At 37.2% G+C, this 27,775-nt stretch overlaps 1 protein-coding gene across 2 annotated transcripts in view; it reads right to left on the minus strand.

Annotated features, from left to right (window-relative positions):
• ARHGAP42 (Rho GTPase activating protein 42) overlaps positions 1–27,775 on the minus strand; it is a 150,229-nt gene that overhangs the window by 40,465 nt on the left and 81,989 nt on the right. For both annotated transcript variants that reach the window (XM_069014976.1, XM_069014980.1), the window contains exons 5-6: positions 10,740–10,841; positions 6,229–6,339 (exon numbers count right to left, since the gene is read on the minus strand). In XM_069014976.1, coding sequence (XP_068871077.1) covers positions 6,229–6,339; positions 10,740–10,841 — 213 coding nt within the window. The remainder of the gene's footprint in view (positions 1–6,228; positions 6,340–10,739; positions 10,842–27,775) is intronic.

The following is a 27,775-nucleotide window of genomic DNA, read 5'->3' on the forward strand; positions in this document are numbered from 1 at the left end:
ACCTTAAGAAAGAGAAATGTTACACATGCTTTTGCATCATGAAGTTGTAATTTCCATAATTTAATTCACTGTTCTAGTAATTTTATCCAGTATTTCAGCTGGAGTCTTTGCTGGCATGCATTTTCCAAGTTTAAAATTTCAGAGTTCAAGTGTTTTTTCTTCAAAATATTTTTTCACTTTCTTCATAGTAATTGCCTGGGCTATGACCTGTTTTCCACAAATGAGACTCTAGAAAGTATGTTTTGGATAGGTTAGCACAACACAAGAAACCCAGACTATTTCTTCCTGCTCTGAACAAAATGCAAACTCTATTTGCTATGTCCGTGACTCCAACAGAAGCACCGTAGTCTGTATATATCCAGTTGAAAAGTCCTTTTTGAAGTCTGATTTAAAACAATGTTCAAGTAGTAAAAGGTACAACCAGATTCAGCTCTTGAATTAATGCATTCCTGCCATCTCTTAGTTTTAAAAGCCTTCTAACTTATTCTGCTTTAAATTTGAAAAGTGTTTTGACATTGCTTTAAGTCATCCTACCTGCTGTTAAATATCAAGCATTTAATTTCTTATCATGGACTGCTCTCTTTGTATATCTAATTTAGCTTACAAAAAAAGAGTAAAGAAAATAAAAAAAAAGATTAATTTGCATTTACAGTAACTTAAGTTCTAACAATAAAAAAGATTTGCCTTAGTATATTACACCATTATCATCTGGGCTAAGTAGCTGGCTGTCCAAGCTGTCTCCTAACTCAGTAAAGAACCATAGGTATTCCAGAACATAATTCTTTTCCCTTTTTCAGACTTCTCTCTCAGGATGGGATGAATGATCCAGTGGAAACATTTATCTCTCTTCATTGACTACTGAAGCAGTCTAGATTCAGGCAACAAAACCACCATCATTCATATTTAATGTGCTTGCTTTGTGTTACCAATACCATAGATTACCTTAAGTGGAACAGCGTAAAGGTGTAGTTTTTACTGCGCTTATATTTTCTTTACATTTCCTCTCCGCCGTACTTGAAGAATTGTAGCTAAATTGTTCTGCCTTCTCTCCCCTATTACTTTCTAAGAAACTGCTGAGAACCTGTTTATCTGCCTGCTCTTTTGCTGCATTAGTAAGTTAAAGCAGTTGGAGGTGAACAGATCATCAGTGTGGGCACAAATACAAGGTATGGCTGGGAGAAGGATTCTGCCCTTGGTTTTCACTGGTATTGTAGGATCAGATGAAACCCTGGCCTCAGGCAAAGATGGTGCCCAGAATCCCAGGCTGCCCAGTAAGCCAGTCACAGAGCCTGAAGAACTGAGAAGATCCTTGGATATAAAAGCAAGTTTTTGTGTGGGCCTCTACAGTGGATGTGAGTTCCTGAACCATATTCTACCATCAAGCAATGAAGGCAATGCAGTCTCAAGTGGAGGGCTCCACATCTTGTATAAATCATCCCAGTTTAACATGATTCATCTGTCCAGATGAAATCATTATCTCAGCTAAGGACTGGACTCTGAAATCTCTTACTGATTATTCAAGTGTTTCTGAGGAAGGTCCAAATACAACAGTTTGTCACAAAACCATCCAATTGTGCAAATAGACAGAAAGAGTTCTACAATTTTCTGTAATTCTAGACTATAATTCTAAATTTCTATAATTCTGGAAAGTACTACTTAAAGGAAAAGAAAGAAAATTAATCTTCCTTTTAATGAATAAAGTATAAAATAAGCAAATTTTAACCAAAGCTCTGCTTTGGCTCCAGTTATGCGAAGCCTGTGCTCACTCTAGATTCAGTTACTCATCAGTGTCCCCAGCTACAGCTCCTTCAGATGCTGCAGCACAACTACTCCTGGGCTCACTCTGACTTGGTCCAGTCAAAAGGATGTGTGGATTAACATAACCTGTAAGCAGGAGCCTGCTGCTAAACCCACCCTTTTCAGCTGAAGAAATACTGCAGGAGTAACACTTAGCAAAACTGCAGCCAGATCACGACACTAAAGCACACCAAAATTACAATAAAGAACTAGTGGGACAAACTTTCAGTATGTCAGCTTATGCCTGAATTTCAAAGATCAGTTTAAAGAGCATTTCAGGAGAATAAACTGTATACATTTCAGCTCCAGTACTTGAAGAAAAACATTTTACATCATACAAAACACTTTTATAGAATACACTGAGAAATACCAAGGAAAATATTTAACACAAGATGGCAGCAAAGCTGAATTTATCAGAAAGCAAAAATACAACAGCAGCTAAAAAAACCCCCAAAACCCTGAGAAAAATCTGAATTAATTTTAGTTAAAGTACTTCTCAGGTATTCTGGCAGTTGTGCATTGCAGAGGATCTGGCCTTGAGGTTTTCCTGGTTAAACACTCTCTAAGCACTTAGGAAAATAGGAATAAAAAAAAAAAGCATTATGCAAGTCCTAGATCAGTGTATTTAAGTTCTGTGTTGAAACATGACACTGAGGATGGTATTCACTTCAATGTACGTGTCACTAGCAGTGGAAAAACAGGGATCAGAAAACGCCCTGTACCCAATGGGCCTGTGTTGCTAAGGCATCACCATAATCACATCCATCAGGACAAGTACAGCCAGAGCATTGTATGGAAGAGATTTAAAAGTCAGGGTCTTTTGTCCTAGGCTTATGCTCATAGTGGGTTTTTCTTGTTGCTGGCATTAGAAGTGGCACTCTTGCTAAAGGCAGGCTCATAATTTAAAGGAAATTAATATGAAATAGTATAAAAATAATATTAAAAACAAGACTAGAAAACCAGTCCCTTTTCCTTTCAAAGAAAATTTTCAGAATGTATTTCGAGGTGGTATTCACATATAGGGAGGTAATTTATTTCATCAAACATCACAAACAATGCCTGATGCTTTCATATTTTTCATTTTAAAAAGCGCCTCACAGTTACCTCATTCTGATATCTAATCAGTCACATCAGTAAAGAGTGAGGTCTGAACTCCAGAATACAAAGCTACTCACCACACCAGAGCCATGAGGATTTCAACACAGAATCCGAAACAAAATCCAACTACTTCTTGAGACTTTATTTATTTTTATGTAGAGCTGCTGACCTCAAGACTGCCTGGTCGTTTCATTCTCACAGGAAGAAGACTGTACTTAGGTTTCGGATAGGGAAGGAATTTAACCTTTGGCCTGCAGCACATCAGCCAGAAGTCCCTGTCTCCCTGTTTTCATTTTATTTATAAGCGGATAGCACTTATTCTTCAGATTAAAGTGAACATAGTTAATAATGTAGAAAATGCAAGAAAGGGAAATTCAAATTTAATGGCCACTGTGAAGTCTCATGGAAATGCATGCAATTACAGGCAGCATTTTTTGGTTGGCTGGTCTTTTTTTCTTCTCTTTAAATAAACATTTAACAGACCACCCCTCACATTTCAGATAGTTTACTGCTTATGAACTTTGTGCCCTGATTTCTACAGGACAAGGAAGTCCTGGCATCACCACAGGACAAAGCAGAACTTTAGGAAGGTGTTTGCAGTATTTTAACAAGCCTAAAAACCTCAGAAAGCACTGTTGGTTTGGACTAGCTTCTTTGGGATCACAAAAGAAAAGCCAGTAAGACAGATTATTGTCACTTATTTTGCTTTATTGTTTATCTTTCTGTAAATTTGAACACTAATTTGTCCCTCAGAAAAAGTTTAAATTAATGATCTGTAGGAAAACCTCAGTTGTCTTCTTTTCTTGGAAAAAATCAAGATCTAGGAGGATCACAAATAGGAATGTGTCAGTTACTCACACTAGTACACATTAGCAACCACTTTGATCAAGATGCAGAGAACAAAGAGAAAACCCAGGGCCTGAGAAGCAGCTGCAAAAGTCTACTCTAAATACTACAGTTATCTACTCACTGTATGAGTCATTAGCATCTGTACCTTAAAATCCTTCCCCACTCTCCTCCAGGAAAGAACATACTCCACTTTTACCAACTTCTACTTGCCCTAGCTGTAACCCACCTGGCAATTTTTGCTAAGTTACTTCTCCTATTCTGGTTCTCAGATTTTCTTTATCCTTTGGCATAGAAAAACTGAAGGTCTTGAAAGGATGTTCAACAAATCATTTGCTTTTCAGTTCTATTCCCATGTCGCAAACTTACTCTTCTTTCACATGGGCATCACAGTTTCCTCCTTCACTGCACTAACAGATTTATTTTGTTAAACTCTCCTTCACTGAGTCTGTTAGCAAGATGTCAGACTGAGAATTATAAGAAGATGTGAAACTGTGCTGATAAATCAGAGGCACAGGCAGCACATACACTAGAATAACCCACAACCATCAGAGCTCCTGAGGAGGCATGTCCATACAGACACACCACCAGGCATCTTCTGCCATGCACACATTCACAGAGCACACAGAGGAAAATTCATAATGAGACAATTCTTTCGATATCTGATTTTTAAGTGTTAGGCTTTGTCCTTATCTAGACCTTTCATCTAGGAGCACATGCTCATACTTCCTACATCACATACACAAACATGAATTGCAGAAAGCCTTTTTTGAAGTCTTTGGGTTTTTTTGGTTTGTTTAGTTTGGCTTTTTTTAATCTCATGGTATTGCTGATTAGTACTTTAATTTATTTTTTTGCATAAGGCATTTTCAGCCTTATGTGTTTTTGCAAATACTTTTATTTCAGCATGTTGTATGCAACAGATTACAAACAAAAATTAAGAATTTTGAAGATCCAAAATTTTGTAACTGATGTTATAATTTAAACTCCATCTATATCCAGACTGATTATAAATAAATTCACACCCAAAGTCAGAAGACATTACCTGCAAGGGCTATCATTACCCAGTCACAAGAGTATTTCCTTACCTTCCCCTGGAACATCAAGTATGTCATACTGGGCTGAACGCCTACTGATCTGAGACAGCATGGAAACAGATATATTCAAAAGTAAATTTTACCTATTTTAACTATGTACAGTTGCACAGTATTTTCCAATGTACAAGGTCAATACAGAAAGTTTCTATTACATTAAAGGAGCATAGAGTCTTCTCTACTAGGGTCAGAGCTAGGTCACGATTGCTTGAGTTTTCCAGGATGTGAGAGTTTTGCAGAAGGAGACAGAGAGACACACTCTGGATTAATCTGTGACAGGTAGAAAAATGTTCTTATTTAGGAATGCGAGTAAAGTTTTAGTCTCCAAGACTTGGCAGCTGTATGCCATAAAGATAGGATTTCTGTAAGTACTGCTTGCTGAATCCAGGTTCATTAGTTTGCATCAATGTCAAACATTCACTATACAATACACTGTCATCTCGTGGAAAGAAGGTATCTGAGAAGCTCTTCTTGGTGACACAGGGTGTTAGAGATGTAATTCAACCCGTTTCACAGTCAAGAGTGCTGCTTCAGTAGTTACAAGGAAGCTGGGAGATGGTGTGGAGAGAAAGTTACACTCATCATGTTCCTCTCTGACAAGCAGTGCTCTGCTGTGCTCAGTGTGCTTAATAGGAAGGGACACATGGCATTGGAAGTTCTCTGTCAAGGGCTATAGGTACTAGCTATATCAGGCACCTGGCAAGCTAGTCCTGTCTGTATGACATGAACAGTAGTAATACTGCTACTAGGCCACAGAAATATGCCTGCATCACATACTGAAGCTGCTTTTGGTACTGACTGACCCAGAAGAGAGTTAGGAGTGGGGGATGGAAACACAGAAGGAAATCCCAAACTTAAATACGGACATTGAAACACAACTTTATCTTACTCTTTAATGGCATGTCAACATATGCTTTCCTTTATTTGCAAAGTAAACTAAAGACAGATGACTCCACCAACAAAAAGATAAACTTACCTATCCTACAGAAAAATTGATTTTTCACTTTACTTCATGCGTAACTCAGAACAATGTCTGTGGACACTGCCTACATAAAATATTTAAATTTAAAAACTGGCTCAAAATTTAAGCCATTAAATCATGGTATTAGGAAACATCGATTATGTGCTGCACAGACACAACATTACATGATGTCCCATTAAACTGTTACGCACACTTAAAGTCATCAGACATTTCACTTCACAGTAGATACTAAACTCTTACATAATCCTTTAATAAACATGGAAAGTGCCCAAGCCAAGATCTTAATGTCTGTCTATATACAAAGAATCTGCATTCAAAACTTTAAAAGGGAGCAAAAAAATTTAAATTCAGTTTAAATTCAATTTTCAGCTTCAAATGCATGCATTCTAAAGGAAATAAAACAAAACTTACAGGTTCTACAAATTCAAATTTCTTTTTCTCTTGTACTTCTTGAATTTTAAAAACATATTCTAATGATGCTTCATAAAAGTTCTGATGTTCTCTGTCAATCTGTGTATCTGCCTAAAAGACAAAATGAAATATGGACATTATTTTAGTCTTTTAATTGCTTTAAAAACAGGTTATGTCATTTACAATCAGATCTTCCATTAGATTATTTTATAAGTTTCATAGGGTTTTCTTTCTGAAAATTAGAATACCTACTTTAAAAAGCTAAATGCAAGTTTAAGAAGTTAACATTACACATTTCAGCCTATGCCTTTTACCTGATCTTTTTTGGTTTCTTCTTTCTTTTTGCACTTTAAGGTTCTAGTTTTTAGGAGATCCTGGCGGGAAAGAAAGGTGGCAGCAGTACTTGGTATATGCAAGTTTAGAAAAGGAAATAGAAATGAGCAGTGTAGGAATCAAGGACAGACAAAAAGATAATTATTTCTATTGAAACATTTGAGTGTCATATGTACTGAAATCATATCTGTTTCTCAGGTTCAAATACCTTCCCAAGAAGGTATTTTCTTTCTTAAATAGGCTGTCTTTAACAATGACATCTTGCAACCTATTTTTTTATAGTATGAGTCATATGTTCCTGGAATGTAAACACATTTAAGTCCCTAACCTCATAAATCAAATATATTTCAAGTTTTAATTTTCAAGTGACAGAACTACAAGGCAATACTTGTCAGAAGCGCCTGACTAATGCCACCCAACATGGAGATCCAGTATCGGAACAGTGTCTTCTGCCTAAATAGCTAAAGAATTAACTCTTATCAGCTGATAAGGAGTAATAGGCTTTTATCCTCAATTTAAACAAGCCACAGGAGAGGGAACTAACAGACAAGAAGTGTAGCATGTAGATAATGTTTAAAGAAGACAAGCAGATTCCATTTTAATTCATCCATCTTCATAACAAATAATTTTTTCAAGCAAATCCCTTCTGCGCTGTATTAGATTTTGCTTTTGGTCAAAATATTATCACTGATCAACAACAGGAGTAAGATCACCTATTTTTGACATATGTCAGTTAAAATATAGAAGGATACTTCTGTATATTCTCTAGTTTAATTCCGGCACTAAAAATAACAAATGCAGGGAAATTGGGAACGCTTGATATTGTCTTCCCTTGACAACAAACTTTAAACCAGCAAACACATCATAAAAAAGATTTAGTACTTTTAACAGTACAAAAGCAAAAAGTCAGTATTTTCCTTCAGGCAGCACTTGGCCATCAATAGCACCATATATAATTAAGATTGCTTCTCTACTCAAGGACATGCTACTATTGCACTTTGGCTCTACAGGCTCTTAATGATATTGATCCACCTCCCCAGCCCAGTGTTCCAACACTACTTCAACACATGGGCCTCGAGGATATGTTTCAAATTATTCAGTACCAGCATTTCCTTCTAGTGTCAGTTAAAAAAAAACAAAAATTCAGTAAACTAATAATATGAAGCTGAAACCAAGCATTCAAAATTCCAACAATGAACCACTCTACCTCAAAATTAACTCTGCCATTTGCCATTCATACAGTGTGTTTGGCTACTGTTTTCCCTGATACTCTGTTCATGGTTTTATTTCACAAAAAAAATCTATCACAAAGACAGTGCCACATAGCTGAACAGAAGCAGTTGCCACCACTGTGGGACGTGATTCAGCAATCCCTTGCTCACACAAATGCCATCAATAAGCACTTGAGACAGACCTCAGCTCTCTCATTTAATTGTACATAAATAATGGAACCTAGTTTTAGAAATTGTCTCTTTTAGGCTTTGCCTCAGGAAAAGTATTTAATCACCTAATTAAATCCACCTCTATTCTGAACAGCATTTAAGCAGGTTGCAGTTGAAATGATATTTGCAACAACCAAGTGCCATCTCAAATATGGATTAAGGCCATAATCACCACCAGTGAACAGGGACTAAATCAGAATTCCCCAAATATATATATATTCTGTAGAAGCTTATGAATTTGTGTGAAAACCAGAGGATTCAGATTTGTAAGAATCACTTTGAAGAGTGATCTTAAAGTTTCAAAAGCTGAAAGGATTTTCGTATGATTTTCTGTGACCTCAAACTTCATGTAAAAAATAAAGAGATCTGATGGATATGATTTTGAATCTCTACCCGTATAATACATAGTCATAGTGAGTAATATTTTCATTGATGCAGGCCATCATTACAGTATATATACCAGAAATTCACATAAGCTTGGACACTGATTCTGGAACAGATTTCAGAGAAATGAAATCAGAAGTTTATTAGATTTTTCACATCACTCAATTCTGCCTGTTTTCTCCTCCACTGTGGGCTTCTGTAGGCAGTGAAAAGACACTACTAGACAGTTTCTTTTTGATGCTAAAGGAAAAAAGCCAATCACCTGTGTAAACTGCACCAGCAGTCTTCCAGGCTCTTAAAATATCCAACACATTTCAGTTGGGTGAATATATGCAAACTACTCTCTAAAGAATAAGTTCCAACCATCAAACTTCAGATGCATAATTAAGGTGTTCTCAATGGCACTCAAGTGAGATATGTAAAAGAACCCAACAGAGTACAAGGCCTTTGCTAATCCCAGTACTCTTTAACCCACATAACGTGGGTTAAAGAGTACTGAGATTAGCAAATTCAAGGAAACAGTATTTTTCCCATGTAGCAGTCAAAAAATGGTATTCCCATCTCCCTGAATGCATGACACTGGCTTGAGGCATGGACTGCCCATCTCCTGCCCTGGGCTCCAAAGCCCCAGCTGCCAGCACTGCTTGGTGCTTTGCTCGTGCCCTGCTCTGCCGCAGCCTGCTCCAACAAACTCCATCCTGGACATACGGGCCATAACTGGGGCTCACCCAAATCGCTCTGGATGAAAGTCAACAGCTATCTTGGATTTCAGGTCAGGAATGGAGTCTGGCCTCCTTTTACCTACAATACAGACACAGGCCAAAAGTCTCCCTGGTTAACAATTTTAGTACTGATTTGCTCTTGTACCTTCTACTTATGGTGGGCATATGTTGCTGATTCAGCACATCTACAGCTACAGAAAACTGGGAAGCCAGAAATGGCAAGTTATGCCCTTTATCCTTTAAAAGGGAGGAATCTAGAAAAGCAGAAAACCTCAGCCTGTTACAAGACTTTAAATCCAGATATGTCACTTAAGGACACACTGGAAAAAATTGTTCTGGTTTTCCATTAGTTTATAGATGTGAGCCAAATCCACTGTTTTTCTACCATAGTTTATTAGATTCACAGTTGTTACTTTGCACTCCAGTTGCTGCTTTTTGACTGTAATTATTCTCATGCTTCAAGAGTAAAATACCTTATTTACTTTATTTTGTTTATATTCTAGAGCAAATTAATGTTTAAGTTCACTTTCCCACATTTTGGTAAGAATTTCTATTTTTTTCTTTTTAAGCTGGGGTTTAGCCTCTAACAGAACTGCTTCCTCATCAATACATAAGATATCTGGGAAAAGTGAGAGCTCTAACATACACGCGGAACAATTAACCAATCCTACATAACTAATGTCTTATCTAGACTGATTATTATATAGACAGCAACAGCAATGCAGGCATATAGACATTATTAGAAATTTTGAATTTCTAAGCCTTATTTACTTTGAATTATAATATTATTGGTAAACATGAAAAAAAAATCCTACGACGTGATTGAGTGATGGTCACGCGTTTGGTGAAAATTCCATCTGCAAACTAATCCCCATGATTTAGGAGTGACCATGGCAACAGTAATCCCATCAAAATAATTTTAAACTACTTTCAGCACAATTCCCAAAGTGTCATTGACATCATATTGCTGGGTTTATTGTAATTTGCTTCAAAGACAAATCATATTCATTTCTACCAGCATACTGAAAAGCCTTGGAATCCTCCTGTTAAACTGGAAGTCTTCATGGTTTGTTTTTTTTAACAGAAAAGTATTAGCCAAACAGACTCTTCAAAGCTGAAGTTATAGATATAATTTCAGGGCAATTTCAGGTGCCTCAATCTTGGAGTAAGATGAAAAAGAGGAAAAAAGAAGCAGAAAAGAGTATCATTAAAGTGATCTCAGTTCAGTTTTCTGGATTAAAATTTATGTGAAATAGAAGCTCAATTTCATCAGTTAATATATTAAGCAGCAAACTCAAAAGCACTTAATTTACTTTCAAATATTCCACATATAGCTTATAAGACCCACACTTTTATTGTATTAATATAATTCCATTGTTGCAACCAATAAACATTAGCTGTACTTGAAATACACAAAGTTGCACACACAGAATATTGCTTTGTTAAAATATTTAATACCTATTTGGATCTTATTAATCCCAGCTAAGAATTTATAGACACAACAATCATGACTACCAGAAATCACCACAATTTTACATTAATAAAATACAGCACGTCTTGAAGAGAACCAATTCGTTATCATGATTTCTATGCAAATGTGACAGTAGGTAAGAGTGTGTTTAGTTCTTACATCTTGCAAATGAGATTCTTTCTTCTTTGCTGACAAATTTAAGTGCTTCTCTAAGATGGAATAATATTTTTCACTTTCCTTGTCAAATTTCTTCTTCCCATCCTGAAAAACAAAATATTCCCAAGTAAAGTATTTGACTAAACACAGCGAACTTATACTAAAAGAAATAACAGGTGCCAAAATATGCCTCACTACAAAACCACTTCTGTTGGTTCCAGTACTTCTAGGGTTTAATTCTGAATTGGACCTAAAGATACTAGGGGAACTACTTCAATTATTAAAAGCAATAGTAAGCAGGAATTTCCCCATAAATAACAAACCCATACAACAGACTTGTATGGTTTGCCACAGTAAATATATATGAAATTTTATGTGGATAGTATCTTTCTAAGCAGATGCCTAATACAAAATAATCTTCCCCAAGTTTTCTAAGTGTACCTAACTGCCACACTGCCTTCACAAAAAAGAAAAAAAACAAAAACAACCCCAAAAAAACCCACCAAAAAAACTACTGAGGAGGAGGTAGGTGAATATAAAAAATGTGATGATATAGGCCTATCCTTGGCATTTAAGACTAATATGCTTATTTTCCACCCACACTCTTAAAATATGAGGATGACGGAAAAGCATATATGTGGTTGCAAAATGAAATTGGTCCAAAAGTCTGTTTCCAATATTATTTCAATGTGTCTGAATATTTAAGCTTGTCTCATTTAAAAGTTATCCTGCCTTTTTCCTTTCCCACTTCTCTTTGTTTTTCCCATCATGTGCAGCCAATCCTCACATTTCTACCATAAAACTATTTTAATACATAATACAAGAAAAAGCTACTACTTTCAGTAAATTAAGAAACATCTTATTTTCTGCAATCAGATTTAGAACTCATACTTCAAAACTTTTAAATCTGCTATTCTGAAATTTAAATCTGAAATTTAAGAAAAAGATAGATTTCTAAAAAGCTTTTCCATCTTTCTAGAAGTGCCAAATTTCAAGAAATAGGAGAACTAATTGAAGTAGATGTCCTATCAGAGTATTATTAGTGATAAAAATATAACTTTTAATTACAAAATTATATATCCCCTAAATAAGAGCAACTTTCTGCTGGTGATTTTTATAATTTTATTAAAGTCCTAATGATTAACAAGTTGAATATTTTGAGGAAAAAAAAAGTTTGAAGACAAACAGTCCTACTTACACATGTGCAAAAGCTATTAATGACAGAAGAACTAATTACTGGACATACCACAATAACATCAGGTCATTTTAAGAACTGCAGTGATTCTCTTCCTGACTCCTCTCTCCCTAGAAATTTTTATATACAAAACAAATAACTAGCTTGCATTTTAGCACCACCCTGTTCTCCTTAGTCATATCATGGGAAAGTCAGGTCAGTCAGAAAAATAAGAAATAGGAGGAAGATTTTAATGGCATGAATTAGCACCTATCAAACAGCTGTAACAAGCCACTTACTGATCAGCTTCAGTGACTAAAGCTCACAATGTTAATTATACTAGATTGTAAAACACATATTTTCTATCCAGCAAACAGTTCAAACATATTTACTATGAAAAATATGCACAATTTAATGTTCTCATTACCTCCTTTAGTATGAAAAATATGCACAATTTAATGTTCTCACTACTTCACAACAGAGATACCTTCAAAAGACACCATAAGGAAAAGAAGGCACTTGACCCAACAAAATACTAAATAACAATACAGAATAATTACCAATGCCTTCTATATTTAATTACAGATAAGCAGATATAAGGAGAAAAAAGTAAAAAAGGAAAAATAAAAGATTTTATTTTGTTTAGCAAGTGAAAAGAAGCTATAAGAATTATCTTCCAAATTCTTTCCCAAATGCATTCTTATAAGAGAGAAGGCAGAAGGCCAGAGTTGTGACAAATGACTAATAAGTCAAGAAACCAATTTTTGTGGGACTGAAACCATAGGTCAGTTCCACAGCCACAGTTTTATTGGAGAATATTCAAGTGCCAGGTCTTCATGATGAAGCAAGAGCAACCTGTGTATGAAGCTGTGTATCTCAAGAGCACCTTTGGTCACAAACAGGAATCCAGTTGATCACACACAACACACATGTACCTTTTGAATAAAAGGTGCAGTTAGTTACATACTATCCTATCTTCTGAGACAATGATGTTATGTGCTGGACTAGAAATATGAACCAGATTATTTTAAAATCCAAGTGACAAAGGTGTCCAAGTCACCATCTTGAGGAAATACTCAAGTTAAGGGCAAACTTGATGCAATGAAAAATGTCAAAAGAATTACCTTTTAGGGTTTTTCTCCCCCATGTAATTGAAAAGTGAGAAAGGAGTCTGCCTGGTCACCCATATTTAAGCCTCTGGTCACAAGCTACTGGAGTTCGGTGGTGGATACGCTGTCCACTAGACCACCTACATCAGAGGTAACTTGACACAGCTTTTGACAATGAGGCCTGGGTTCTGATAGCACATACTGCACATTTGGACTTGAAGTTGTGCTTGCCTTTGCTGTCTCAGAGGTCAGACCAAAGGAATGAGCCAAGGAGCCATGGGCAAAGCTCCTGCAGGATTACCTATTTCAGACTGGGATCACGCAGCCCAGCCAGTTCGTTCGTTCGTTTGTTCCTTCCTTCCTTCCCTGATAGATTTATGATATGAACAGTAGGTACTCATCTTGCCTTGTGACCTTTTTGTCTCAGAACCAAGCTGATCAATAGGTAATGAATGACCCGAAGTCTGGTCAGCCGCTTGAGCTTATGTTGACATTAACATAACTTTTACTAACAAGCTAAAAAGGAGTCTGAAGTCTAAGCTGCTTGGTGAGAGTCAAAGAAAAAGGTGTGACAATGGGACTTTGCCATCTGAAATACCTCCACACAGCACATCAAATATATATCAATGCCAAGAGGGGACTATTGATACATCTAATGTGGCTCCCAATGAGCCGAATCAAATCACTTTTATTTTCTGCCTTGATCTGTAACAAAACCTGTGAATTACATATCACACCCTCTCTTTATATGTAAAAAGAAAAACACAAAAAGTAAATGATCACATCTAAACAGATAAGCCCCCTCGACTGTCAAGAACAAGAAAAAAACAAGTTCAAATAAAGTCATTGTGGTTTTATGGCATATTGCATCTCATGTGAAGCTTCATAAAGATCTCCACGGCACCATCCATAAGGAAACATGGAATTTGAAGGCTCTCTTGGTCTTCTGCAGGCCTCCTCCAAGACTGCACCTCTGCATTGTCACAGATCTGCTCAGCCACTGCCTTCACAGTTTTTATACAAGTTAAAGAGAAAACTACAAATTGGAGTTTCCTCATCACCAGGACAACCTCTGGCCCAAGTGCATTGTTTTCAGAGACAGTACATCTGATCAACCTCTTCCTTCTTTTCCAGATTTAGAAGACCTTCTTCCTTCAAAGGTAGAAGTTGACAAAGTAAAAAGACTAACAGAAGTAAACTGCAAATAAAGATGTCTTAGCAATTCGGACTGCATTAGTGTCTTTACCCAGTGATACTCCTAGGAATAAATTTGCAGCAGGACAGTGTTTCTGGCATTGCTCTGATTACTCAGACATGTTTCTGGGAAAGTATAAAAAATACTGGCCCCAACAGGTGAGTGAGTTTCTTTTGCTTGGAAGGTCCTTCACTGTGCCAGTAAAACCCACATATTTGGATGTATTGAAGCCTCTGAAATCTGTTTACTTAATAAAAATTAGCAAAAAATGATACACTCAGAAAAGCAGGTGATTCATGTTCTGGATGAGAAGAAACACTTCAGTTTATGCCAAAATAACTCGTCTCACACACACACAGTCGGTGACTCACAGCACACAGGCGCATCCTAAAGGGAGACACAGACTCAGCTTATTCCAGCTTTATCCTGTTCTTCTGCAGCCCTCAAAACACACACAGCCACTGCCCAAATGAATAACCTGAATCCCAGTCCCAGCAATCTGTGCCCATAAGACTGAGAATTCTACTCTTCCACATGCTAGGAGGTTTTCAAAGAAAGCTTCCATGCAAAACTATCTCCTCAAAGTTTAGGAGACAGATGATCGCTTTTGCCTAGGTTCCACGTTGGATCAAACCCCAAGGAGAAGAGATGTGCTTGGGTAAGAAAGTTCGTGCTGCACTGTTACCAGAACAGATGACACCAGCCATGACACAAAGCTTAAGGCATGTGGCCATTAGGAAGATGCTAATTCCTGACCTCCGTACTGTCTCTTATCCCCTTCAGACTCCAGCTTCCTTTCATCCTTGCACATCTTTCCTGAAAGTAAACCTCATCCTTTCTCTTTGCCCTGGAAAAGTATCAACCATTTCTTTCAAAATATCAGCTAGAACATAGGAAAAAAAAAACCATCCCAAATCCATGTGAGATAATTATTTGGGTGCAATAAAAAAAAAAAAAAATCTAAACACAGAAAAAGAGAAATTACATAATATTAATCCTTGGTGTGTTTTACACTGATGTGTAAGTCATCAACACCTTTTGTCTAGACCAAGTCCTGCAGACTCTAAACACCGTAAATGTCTCTGTTTAGTTGTTTAACCATTCTCAGTGCATCAAGCCTTAAATCAGTTCAAAAATATTTACAGTTTTAAATGCTTCAAATTTCTAGGAACACCATTAGGAAAGCCCTTAACCACACACCCAGCTTCCAGAATTTAATGGAGCCTTACTAACTTCCAGTACCCTCTTGAGAGACTTAAGTCATGTAATACCGGATCCAGGTTTAATTCCTGGTTTTACTCTCTCTGCTCAGATTTCCTGTATAGTTTCATTTCAACACTGATTAGACAATCTCCAAAAAAATTATCCTTTCAGAAATGAATTTTGCTTGAGATACTACTAATTATAGGCATGCCAGTTAGAAGTTTAACTCAAAAGATGTTCTTGTATCCCTCTCGTTTTACGAATATTTATGGCTGTGAAAAGACCAGACATCAACTATTAAGAAGGTTATTAAAAATTTGACCCAATTGAGTTAGACAGTTTTTGTCCTGTTCAGAAAGATTTTGATTCCATGCTGTAACTAATCATATACATGCTACAAATCACTGGCACTATTCCTACAAATTTTACCCACTAGCTGTCTGTATTTTTAGATATAAAGCAGAAATAGTTTTTTATTTTGAAGTTGACTTTCCTTTTCCAGAGGGAACATCAAGAAATCTGGTAATTCTATAATGGTCTGCCACTGCTTTGTGTGCAGTATTTAATGTCAAAATTGTTACATGTATCTTCAAAATTATTACATAAATGATTGCTCTTTATTTTTCCAAAAAGAGTCTCTGCCATCCTTCTCATTCATTTCCCTTTTTTAGTTGCAATAACTTCTGGTGTTACATTTATCTATTAGCAGAGCATAGCTATATCTTATATTTGTCCATAAAGAATCTTTTTAACTCTTTGTCCCAAAGTTCATATTTCACACTTTAACATGCTAATCCTTAAAAAACCCCAGCAACACGTTATCCTTGTGAAACCGTAAAATAAACATGTTCTGCAAGAAATTATTTTAAAATGATCAAGAAAGGAAATTAAACTAGAAGTCTTTGCAAAAAAACTATTTGGAGAAAATATGTCAATACCTTGAAAAGATGAGAATACAAAGAATTAGAAAGCAAGTGAACATTGTGAAACATGGCCGTGAGGATTTCTTTCTTCCCCTCACAGAGAATTAGTATATATTTTTCTCACCAGCTCAAGCTGAGGTGAAGAAACTGGCACAGAAACACAACAGTAAGACTTGAATATAGATCAAGTCAGACACATTTGTCAGTTGAAGAACCTGAAGGCAACAGTGAACTCTGCAGAGATCAATAAAGCCGCATCCCTTTTCTTCCTCTTTGACAACTGCAAAAACGTCAATTTTTGCAGCAACAGACTGGAGACGGTTCATTGCTAAAATGTTAGACTTCAAATATGTTTTTTCGAAGCCATCTTTTTCATTACCTCCCAAACAAAAATTCAAATTGTATTTCTACGAAGTTAGTGGAATTTTGTTTGGAGTTGTAAGTTTGGGTACCATCTCTTACTAAGTAGCAGGACATACGAAAGTAGAACTGTAGACAAGAAAACAAACCGAACTTAAGTCTTGGAAAGACTGATTTGAGGTAAGATCCTATGGACTTCTTGGAAAATGTGGAATCTCAGAGTCTCACAACTTCTTTGAGGAGAAAAAAAATAAATTCACCTTCCATTTCATGTTGCCTGAGGTTTTGTTGAGCATTCTCATGGAAGTAGTTGGTGAGTTGCTGGCTTTTGGTTGGTTTTAGTGAAATTGAAATTATCATTGGCATCTGAGACCACAGGCTGCATTTTAATAGATGTCTGGATGGGAAGAATTTCTCTTTGGTAGAAATTTTGATTTGTTATGTGAACACTAAAGGTTCAAGATCTGGCTGAAAGAAGTCACAAGCTTTTTTTTTCCCAGAAGATAAAGTGAAAACGTTATATAAAAGTCCTTCCCTCCTCCTCTTCCTCCAAAACAGAATTTAATGTATTGTTAGGCTACAGGGTTTCCCCAAATCTATAAGAAAGTTAGAAGGTTAAAGGACATGGCTTATGTATCATTAGCAAATAATATGAAGTGAAGCAAAGTTGTACCATAGTTCATAAAGAAATTCTTGTTGATCGACATAAAATAGGGTTAATATAGTCATAAATTATGTCTTATGTTCCTCATAACTGCTAGTGAAAACACTTCCAAATTGAAGCTGGATGCACCATGTAGAAAATTAAATGCCCAAATGACTATAAATCTTAAAACCAATTCTTTACTAAAAAAGAACAACCATATGCAAACCATGATGATCCAGAAAACAATATAGTGTAAGACACAAATAATTATAATAAAAAGAACATATTGCAACTATGGAGTATAACAAGGCAATAAACTTGGAATACAAGACTGTTTAGCAGCATTAAAGCTATGAAGACAGATATTAGAAACTGGCAGTTTAAAAAATAACCTCAATTAAAATCAGGTAAGGAATACATAAAACTGAAATATACTTCAAACAACCCAAAACTAATTAAACTGGAGTTCACATCTGTGTAAAATACTGCATAACTTTGCAAGAGATAATTTACTTTCAGGTTCATAAACTTGTAAAGAAAATTTTCTTTTCCCTCTGTAATGCCTTTAGAGATCCAAGTATCAGGTACTTTCAGAAGTATATCCTGAAAGAGGAGAATCCTACAGTCATTTCCTAATAATTTTCTATGCAATTCCATCAGATGTTTTCAAATTAAAAAGCAGATACTGTTAACTTATTAAACAGATAATTAAAAGAAAATGTGTTTGTAGGATGTAATTCGTTTCTCTCCAAAAAATTCCCTCTTGAAATGGAAACAAAAACATTAGAAGTTCCCAGCACTGCTGTGCAAAGACGTGCAAACCTGCCAGTACTGTCAGGTCACAAAGCAGGACATATTAAACTCCCTGTTATTCAGCTGCAGAGCTGTCTCGAGTTTATTTGGCATTTACCGATTCCAGGAGTAGCTGCTCGATGTCTGGGAATCTGCTAAATTCCTGCCCAAACAGCAGGACTGGTAAGTCTACACACGTAATCTAGTTTTATTGCTTCACTGTCTACTAAATATGAAGTATTTTTGCTGGAATAGCTTACTTAGGGTATTATCAAGTTACTGCTTAAATAATATGGAGAAGCCCCCTAGAACAGCAGAAACTGACTTTTTAAACTTTTCTCTGCATCAGGTTCAGGTTCAGCTTTCCAAAGTTGAAAATATTTTATCGTAACAGGAAGAGTTTTGTTCCTGTACAAAAACTTATGACTTTAAATGATTTCAAAAAGAAAGCCACGTTTTTTAGGAATTCATGAAGAGGCCATTTCATCTGCACAGTTAGCAACATCTTTGCTTTGTGCACTAAGGGCAAAGATAAAGAAAAAAGCTGGAAAGAACAAAATGTCATTCAAATAAAGCAATTCCGATGGACCATCTAATAACTTCACATACTCACTGCTTTATTTTAAAAGCTGAAGATAAAAATAACTCTTTCTTAACTAGTAATTTCTTTTTTTAAACACTCTTTGGGAATCTCCCATCTATGCCAACCAATCAGCCAACATCACTGATCTCAGCGTGCCAACAGCACATTCAGCACAGCTCATGGTCCCAGGGCACCTCCGACATCATTGCAACAGGACTGCACTGCTGACCTGAGGAAGAACTTGAGGCGTGTTATGAGAAATTTTTTAGATTAATACACACAACTGGAAACTCTGCTGTTTACAGATATTTGGGGGAAAAAAAGGAAACAGTCTGGGGTCAATGTCAGAAGTGATTTTGTTTTGTTTTGTAAGCATCTATTTTCGGAGTCCCTTTTACAACACTGATAAAAGAACACAAACTATCACTTTGGGGTTAAAAGTTATGTCTCCCCAGTGGCGTTGTTAAACTCACTCAGTGCTCTCAGATTAGTTCTTGGGGGTGGGGGTTTAATCTTCTCATCAAGACAAGAATCTGAGACCACCCCTTCTTGGCAAACTCCACAGGAACAAATGGTTCTGTGGTAGCTACTATAACCTGACAGGTCCTGAAATAACAAAGCTGCTTTATTTGGTGGAAAGATGGATCTCTTGATACTCCCATATCTACCAAGACACATTAAAGTTTCAAGCAATGATGTCCATTTTTGTTACAGTACAGAAGTGATACTTCCCGGATACTATCATCCACTTCACTTTGGAACAGAGCTATTTCAGAGTTTGCTTTACCAAAAGCAAAGTTGCTATACTGAAAGGAGATTCAAATTTGTATATTCACAGGCCCCTGCAGAACCTGCTGCATAGACAGAACAGGATACTGGATGAAGGGAAACCTATGGCAATAGAGCTGATCAAATGATTTTCTATTTAGAATGGAAAAAGGCAACTTCACCATAGGTGTTGAATAAAGACCCATAGACCCCATATCATCTGAGAAATGTCCAAACAACACCCAAACTGTAACTATAACCGTAACTATTTTTATGCTGTTAACTACACCACAAAACAAAGGGAAGTAATGCAGAAAGAGATCCTTATTTTCCCCCAAACTGTAAAAGAAAATCCCAACATGTAACAAATAAGATTACAGATGAATTCATACTCATGTATAAAGCCTTATGACTTAAGCATTAAGTGTTCAGTACAGCTGTGGCACTACACAACATCCAATTCTCAAGTAATCCCTGAAGTAATCCCTGTAGGGCAAGAGAACGCAGCTGCCTTTGTCAAAACATTATGAACCTGGTTTGATAAAGGATGCTAAAACTCAGGATGGAGTCTTATTTTTAACAAGGGGAGAAAGAGCAGGGGACTAGGTGCCTTTGAGTTGATGAATGAAGATTGACAGCTTGTGCCGGGAGCAAAATACCAAACTCTCTGCTTCTTTAAGTCCTGTCCTGCTCTGTGCCTGGGCAATTGTCCACTTCCTACATTTCTCTTAAATCCTTCTTGAGACTTTGAAAGTCTCATCAACAACCTTGAGACCTGTTTTTCAGGTGTGGAACATGATCCTGTCCATGCTATGGCTAAGAGCAAGGCTAGAAAGAAAGTAACAGAAGAGTAGTGCTACTGCACTCTATTTGCCAAATCCTCCATGCCGTGAAACACTCAGAAGTTTAGCTCCCCTGTGAGCTGGATATTAAGTTTTAAGATCAATGTCCTTGTTCATACTTTTGATCACAGCTCAGGATTCCAGCAGAATTCTAGCAGCTGTGCAGGGCTAGGATGCAACCTTCCTGTGACACACATTACACTAGGCTGCAGCAGATTAGCAAGAAAAAAAAGCATTAATTTAATTAGAAAATGTCAAAGTTCTCTTGCATTTTTATGTCCTTTTGTCATTTTCCAGTAAAAAGGCTGATACTTACTACCTAGGTTTTTAATTTCTTTTGTTTTACTAACTGTAGATTTAAAAAAAAAAAGGTTCTTTTTGCCAAGGAAGGTACACTGCATGCTCACTTAAGCAATTCCACCAATTAACACATTTATTCTAAGACTTAATTCTTAAATGTTATGGCAGAATAGTAAATTATTTTCCAATTTACTAGAGGGGACTATTTTATTTAACCTTAATTTATATCTGTTTTCTTTATGATGGAAATTAGAATTTTATTAAACTGCAGAAAAAACACAGCTTCAGAAACCAGTTTTAGTCAGCAAGCAGTTAATCACACTAACTTATAACAGAAAGACTGCATTTAACAGAATTTATTAAAACTGATTATGCACGTAACATTAACTGTTTTCCTCACAAACACCTGTGGTTAACAGAATGACTGAACCAACAGTTTTTAATCAGTGTCCGCAATCTTTTAGTTATGAGATTTGAGTTTTCACTCTCATTTTTTAAAAGAATACACTAGAAGTGAAACAAGCTTTTCGACTGTTGTCTTTTTTTTTTTTTTCTTTCTGTTAACTTCCTAAAAGTTTATCAACTTTCAAGGAAACAGTAATTAAACTGAAGCAAACTGCAATGAGAAAATAATTTTGTTGCATTTGCATAACGACAAGAGCTGTCCCAAGAAGACCAGTTGCTTCAAAAAAACTCTGGGTCCAGGTGCTCAGCCAGTGTTATCTCCCAGTTTAATAGTTTGGCTCTGCACAGGAGAAAGTAAGACCTCTTGAAAAGATGAAGTGTATGCATAACTGGGCTCTTCACCGCTGTTTTTGAAACTTCCCAAATATTTCACATACACAAGTGTAGAAGAAGCAATGGCTAATCATACTGTGGTATTACAATTATTTTGTTTGTGGCAAAAAAAGGTCTTTCACTGCTTCGTATTTCCATACATTTATTTGAATAAATAAGGGAAAATACATTTGATCTGTTTTAAAAATAATTTTATACTATACATTTGTATTGAATGTGAGTCCTGATTTCTCAGTTCTTGCATTTGTTAATACTAGTTTAAGTAAAATATCAGATTAGACAACATATATGGAATTATTTCTCAAATAAAAGTGTTCTAGGACCAAAACCCAGGAATGAAATGTATTCGTAAGCGCAATTTACAGCTTTCACAGTTCAGAAACTTTAACCAAAACTTGAGGATTTGTGTAAGTAAAAGAAAAGCTAAAGAGAATTAGCACTTTTCTAACTACCAGTGATAGATGTCTACTAACCTATAATACCTAAAGAGATTGCCACTTATGTTATTTATCAGTACAGCAGATTTTTTGGTATGCAGCTGTCTCATGAGCATTGAGTAGCCTCAGTTCCTCATGCTCAATTATTCCACCTCACACTTTATTCCCAATCCTCCAATCCTCCTCCTCTATCTCAGCAACCTACAGCAATACCACCAGAATTTTTTTACCTGGTCATTACCAAAAATAAAACAACAAACTGATCTCAAATTGCCCCATGGGATCCTCTAACTGGTGACTTCTCTCTGACCAGTCTCTCCCATAAACAAAACTCACTGCCCACTTCCCATGAGCCAGTTCCTCTGACAGACTGGGTTTCTCATACTAAGCCCCATCTAAACTACATTGTAAGACTCATGTAGAGTGCTGTAAAAGCCTGGCTGAAATAAAAATAGATTTGATCCCCTGCATTCCCTTGCCTACAGAATAAGTTATCAAAAAAGAGATCAGGTAACCGGTAGTAACCATTTTTGAGAAACTGCTGCATTTTAACTCAAAACATTTGGTCATCAATTATCCTGGCCTGCCCTCTTTGTGCTTCTTTCTCCTGTCCCCGTCCCTCCATATTTCAGACTGCCATTAAAATACACCAAATCTAGTGGATGCAAGTACCAAAGCTTGAGTGACAGACACTGCTTGTAATGAAACACCCCCTGCCGTACCTACTACAGCAAGGTCACTCATTTTTCTCAGTTAAAGGACAAGTGCTAAGATTTGATCAGATACTGAGGAAACTGGTTCACCAAATGGGTGTTCTGGTATTTTTAACCATCTCAGATACCTATCTAAAATTCTGCTTTGACAGCTTTCTGACAGACCTTAAAAAATGGGAGGTTTTGTTTGTTTTATGCTCCGCAATTTCCAGACAACCCAAATTAAACACAGAGAGAACGTGCCACCTTCTGCATGCCTACATGTGAAGATAGATGTGAGCAAAGATGCAGGAAGATTAATCCCAGAAGTGAATATGGATTCGCTTCCCAAGTAGAAAGGAATTCAGAGCTTTGAATAAATGAATGAAATTAAATAATGATAAAAAATAATCCTCCTGGCCAAAATAAACTATTTTCTGAAACAAACAGATGTAATTGTAAGGAGGAAACAAAATCCTCCTTTTAAGTCTTAAAACCAGAATTGCTTCTGTTGTCTTTGATCTAAGTTGTATTAAAGGTCAATGAACATTGGAACAAATATTGCTAAATACTGTACTCAATGGATAAAAAGAAAGAGGAAGGTTTGGCTTTATTGTCCATAACACATCACACAGTGAGCTCACCAAAGTTACCAGCTGGGGCCTCGCAAACCACATTGACCAAATAAGGCAAAAGGCTTCGTGCCTGGAATCCTTTCCCAGTTACCTCACCCAGCTTCTGCTCGCCTTGCTACGATAATTGGAGAGGTCATTTTTTTAAACTCAGATGGAGTAAATCAACAGGCTGTCCAATGCAAAGCTGGGTTTGTGCAGTCTCTGGAGAGAACTTAGCTTTATTTAAACTGAGTGTGTACAGAAAAGGAATAACTGAAATATGTGCAATAAAAATAGAAGAGCGAGTAGTATAAATCAAGAAGAGCAAGTGATGCAGATTTGTATATTGCTGGTTAGATTACAAACACTAATGTTTTATGGGGAATGTTTCTCAAATTTGTTAGGTACCTTCAGGCTTTTGAAGTGCATGTGAAGAATTGGTCTTTAATGTTATTCTTGTGATGTTCCAAAAACACTTGAACTTTGCACCCTGAGTTTATACTGTCCTTGTACTTAAAATATAGCTTTGTAACATCAACAGGATATATTTTATCCTCCATATTTTCTTTGATTTCTGTGACCATATTTTTTGCCTAAACTCATTATAGTTTTGAAGAAAAAAATGAAATATTCTCATTCTCTATATTAAAAACATCTATAGGATACTCATCATGGTGGCAAAAATCTTGTGAAGTTACTTATTATTAAAATAAAATGGTGATTCTCATCATTTATAACATTTTCTCCTTTTTTTCCTTGGAGGGAGGGAGTGGTGTTTTGCTTGTATTTATCTGCAACTGAATTTTATCTGGTGTTTTTTATAAGAAAGAAAAAAGCCCAGGAAGCACTTTTAAGTGTTCTCTCACATAATCTTCCCCCCAGCAAAATCTCACAATAGTACCTAACATAATTTCCTGCTATGTATATTGGTAACACAGCTAGCTAATAGTATTTTTCTTCCACAAAATTTGGCTACACAGCTTAACAGGTTATGAAAATTTATAATTTCAAAGTTTGATTAGAAGACAGAATCCAACAACCAACAACTGCTTGCATTTCTAGCTACTGCTAACTTTGCCAGTGCTAAAGGCATACCAGTCTCAGGCTTCTATACTTAATCTCTTTAAATGTTTGTCCATAAGATGTTATGATGCAAATTAATTGTAAAGTGATAGCTCTATAAATAATGACATCTATCAGCTATCCTGTGGAGTTTGCACCATCCACAGAATCACAAGATCACAGAATATCCTAAGTTGGAAGGGACCCACAAAGATCTTCGAGTCGAACTCATGGCCCTGCACAGGACCATCTCTCAAGAGTCACATCATGTGCCTGAGAGTGTTGTCCAAACACTTGGACTCTGTCAGGCTTGGTGCCCTGGGGAGCCTGGTCCAGCGTGCAACCACCCTCTGGTGAAACCTTTTTTAAATATCCAACCTAAACCTCCCCTAACTGAGCTTCAGACCACTCCTTTGGGTACTGTCACTGGTCACCACAGAGAAGAGATCAGTGTCTGCCCCTCTGCTTCCCCTCATGAGGAAGCTGAAGACCATGATGAAGTCTCCCCTCAGTCTCCTCTTCTCCAGGCTGAACAAGCCAATGGTCTCCTCATAGCTTCCCGTCCAGACCCCTCACCACCTTCATAACCCTCCTTTGGACACTCTCTCATAGCTTAATGTCTTTCATATACTGTGCCAAGCTGGGCCAAAACTGCCCCCAGCTCTTGAGGTGAGGCAGCCCCAGTGCAGAGCAGAGTGGGACAATCCCCTTCCTTGCCCAGCCGGCAATGCTGTGCCTGATGTACCCCTGCGGCACGGGTGGTCCTTCTGGCTGCCAAGGTACTGCTGACTTGTGTTCAGCTTGTCACCAACCCAGGATCCCCAGGTCCCTCTGTGCAGCCCTGCTCTCCAGCATCGCATTCCCCAGCCTGTCCATACACCCAGGGCTGCTCCAACCTAGGTGCAGAATCCAGCACTTTCCCTTGTTGAACTTCATATGGTTGGTGACTGCACAGTCCTCTAATTTGTTGAGGTCTCTCTGCAGAGCCTCCCTGTCTTTGAGAGAGTCAACAGCTCCTCCCATTTTTTATCATCTGCAGACTTGCTTAGTGTCCCTTCCAGTCCTGTGTCCAAGTCATTTATGAAGATGTTGAAGAGCACAGGGCCAAGGATGGAGCTCTCTGGAACCCCACTGGTGACAGGTCACCAGTCTGATGCCATCGCACTCACTATAACCTTTTGTTCCCAACCCATGAGCCAATTCTCACCCACAGCATGATGAGTTTATTCAGCTGAATGCTGGACATTTTGCCCAGAAGAATCCTGGGAAGATTACATCAACTGGCTTCCCTTGATAAACTAAATGGGTTAGCTTGTCATAAATGGAAATCAGGTTTGACAAGCAGGACTTTTGCCGCATGAAGCCATGGTGGCTGTCACCAATGACTGCACTTTCAGGTGTTTTTCAATACCTCCCAGAATAATCTTCTCCATAACTTTACCAGGCACTGAAGTCAGACTAACAGGCCTGTGGTTTCCAGGGTCCTCTTTCTTGCCCTTCTCGAAAACTGGGACAACTTTCACCAGCTTCCAGTCGGGGGACATCTCCGGCTCCTCTTCAGAGAGCAACACAGAAATGTTTTGGGGTTTTGGGCAAGAGAGGGATGACAGAGACACAGAAGCGAGTTTGGATTTGATATGAATACAGTTCTACATACTGTTGTAGATTAACACTACAGGGAAAAAAAAACAGCTCACGCCTGGTAAGGTCCACTCAGCTGATGTGTCTAGAAAAGACCACAAATAAAAAGTGACATTCTCAGTGTTCTGCGAAACTTGCTGCTGAAACCCAAACAAGAAGAAAACATCTATATCTTTTGTTTGATTATCAGCACAGATCATCCCAGAGCAGTTCAAAGAGCCAAATCTCTGTGCAAACATTCATTAACTGCAGATAAATAACTAGCAAGCTAAACTCATTCTATATTTATAAGAGTTCATAAATGCTCAAGAGCTGATCCCAGTGAACCAAAGTAGGGGTAAAGCAATCGGGCCATGTTCTCCACTTTACCAGTAATGGGTTTCACAAAGCCCAAATTCCTACTCTGTTTCATATGGGTCTCATTATTCCTAGATCATACTTTGCTATTTTGTAATGACTAGAAAAACAATACTTCATGTAATTAAGCTCTGACTTGTTTGTGTTGATACCATTTAACTGCAGAATTGCTTCCACTGATTAAAAAAAAAAAATTCAAAGGCAAATGTATCACACTTGGTTATGATGGCATTCTGAATCTCTCATTTCTGAGTCTGGCAGTTGAACTCCATGTGCAGTGCTAGAAAATGTTTGTTTGACATTTTATAAAACAATGACCTGGGAGAGCTCTCTTTAGGGTATCCATGTGTCAAGCCAAGTATCCTGGACTCTCCAAAACACACAGCACTGCATAATAAAGTGCATTAGACACTGGAATAAGAGTTAGCTGAGCCAGACTCCCTCCTGAACTCATTCTGTACACTGTAGTGTGACCACAGACAAGTCAAAACAACAGCTCAAAGAGGAGCAGCTGCCCATATTTATAAGGAAGAGATTTGGAAAAGAAACCAGCCACTGTGATATACCAAACAGAGAAGACTCAACCTGTCTTGTTGTTCTTGCCCTGCCTTTAATGTTCTTGATGATACAAAAAACCAAAGGAGTCATCTTCAATTAGATCATTGTGTATGTGTTGACATCTACTGAGTGATACATTGAAAGGAAACCTGAGTGTCTATTATAGAGTTCTGAAGAGAGACCTGTGAACCACCTATGGATTGTTTCTGTCATACAGCAAGGCAATCAGTATGGAGGGTTGAGCTTTCAAATAGGGTGCTCTGAAGAGAAGAATGATATTCCTTAAACTATGAGAATATGAAATGAAACAGTACTACAAAGAACTAAATGACACTACTAAAACCTACTGAAAACTAAAAATAATTTTGTGCTGGGATTACATTCTGATTCATGTAGCATGGTAAATAAACTCCCAGCCCTGCATCTCACAGCAGCATAGGGGTGGGACAAGAGAAGAATGTAGTTGTACACAAAAACATATCAAGTGAGAGGGTAAAAACCACCCATTTCAGAGAAATCTAACCTCAAGTTCGCAGTAAAAATTCTTCACAAACATCTACTTAGTTCCTGTGAGGAAGCAGTCCCATGTGTTTGCCACACATTCACAATAGCAATACAAAAAGTATAAACCCTTGGTGTCTCTTTCCAATAGCTCTGTTCTTCTTCTGAGTTTCTTTGCGTACAGCATAAACACAACCTCACCTGCAACATCAGAGAGCTTTTTTTTTGTACTCATTTAACCTTACAAATGGAACATTTCCCAGAAATTTTTATGAGCAGTAATAAAAGATGCAAAATGCTTCAGAACTAGTATGTTTATGAAGACAAAAGGAACTGTAACTAACCTCTAGCTGACTACCACAGCCTCTATGCATATCTCAGAGACTGTGATCAAAGCAGTCACTGATAGCCAGTTAAGAATTCAGGATCAGGCTGAAAACAGGTCTTCAAGGCTAACAGTTCATTCCACATATTTTTCCCCAAT

The sequence above is a fragment of the Aphelocoma coerulescens genome, chromosome 1 (assembly GCF_041296385.1).
Source record: "Aphelocoma coerulescens isolate FSJ_1873_10779 chromosome 1, UR_Acoe_1.0, whole genome shotgun sequence".
Lineage (NCBI taxonomy): Eukaryota > Metazoa > Chordata > Aves > Passeriformes > Corvidae > Aphelocoma > Aphelocoma coerulescens.